We start from the raw sequence: 1,074 nt of genomic DNA, 5'->3' as shown, positions 1-1,074 counted from the left end.
TTTTTTTTTTTTTTTTTGAATAAAATGTTAAATTAGATTCAAAAGAAAATAACGTTTGTACAACGAGTGCAACTAGTTTTAAGCATTAGGAGATAAAAGTTTTAGAACATAAAATTAAAAAAATTTAGTGCGATCTTGAAGCGAGTCAGAGTAGAAGTCCTGTCTTGTACTTCCCATTACCACTAGCTTGAATCGCTAATAGTTGGTTTCATATTTGTCTATCAATACACTGAATCAGCTGCTGTGGTGAGCGATGAGCAGAGCCATGTCGCCGAGCATTCCTCTCACTCCATATCGTCTAAATGCATATTTGGAATGTGTATGGAGCAAGGAAGCCTTCCACACAATCCTTACGAAGATTAGAGACATAGTCAAGAAGTGTTTGCCAATTCGTACTGTACCGGACTTTGTAGATATGCAAAGCCAACTCATGCCAGTTATCTGCAGAGAAAACACAGCAGAAGAACAGGTGATCTCTAGTTTCCATAGAGCGTTGACAAAGAACACAAGTGGCATCAACTCCTCTACTCCATCGTTGCATCCGATCACCAGTAGAGAGACGATCCTAAACAGCCAGCCAAACGCAAAAAGCGAACTTAGGCGTGGTATGAGCAAACCAAACGCCCCGACTCCAAACAGCTGAAGGGGACGTAAAACGAGTATGATTCCAAGTGTCATTGGTGATAAAACGAGGCCTAAAAACATCATTCTTCTCTCGCCAGAGGAAAATGTCCTGTTCCGGCTTCCTGTAATTCCATTTCATGGTTAGCTCAGCCTCCATTCTGTTCAAAAGATCAACTTGATGGTGACGCTGTGACGTGTCCAATCCTCTAGAATTGTAGCATGTCGTCGTTTCCCCATATCCAGTGTCCCACGAATACCAGCAAACTCAATGAGCCGTCCCATACCAGACCAATCATCAAACCAGTAGGAGGCTGATGCTCCATTTTTTTAACTCAACCTTACAAAAAAATTTTGCCACCTCTCGGGCCTTAAGAATCTTCCTCCACATCCATGAGCCTAGTTGTGTGGTGTCTTTAAATGCCCAGAACGGTTCTTTTTTAAGCAAGTATG

The 1,074-nt window shown here is 41.8% G+C and overlaps 1 protein-coding gene across 1 annotated transcript in view; it reads right to left on the bottom strand.

Moving 5' to 3' along the window:
- Positions 1 to 678, bottom strand: part of LOC104743524 (berberine bridge enzyme-like 6) — a 4,648-nt gene extending 3,970 nt beyond the window's left edge. Inside the window, exon 1 of the mRNA XM_019235502.1 lies at positions 402 to 678. Coding sequence (XP_019091047.1) covers positions 402 to 678 — 277 coding nt within the window. The remainder of the gene's footprint in view (positions 1 to 401) is intronic.

Source organism: Camelina sativa, chromosome 14, assembly GCF_000633955.1.
Source record: "Camelina sativa cultivar DH55 chromosome 14, Cs, whole genome shotgun sequence".
Lineage (NCBI taxonomy): Eukaryota > Viridiplantae > Streptophyta > Magnoliopsida > Brassicales > Brassicaceae > Camelina > Camelina sativa.
This window is presented reverse-complemented; position numbering and strand designations above follow the sequence as displayed.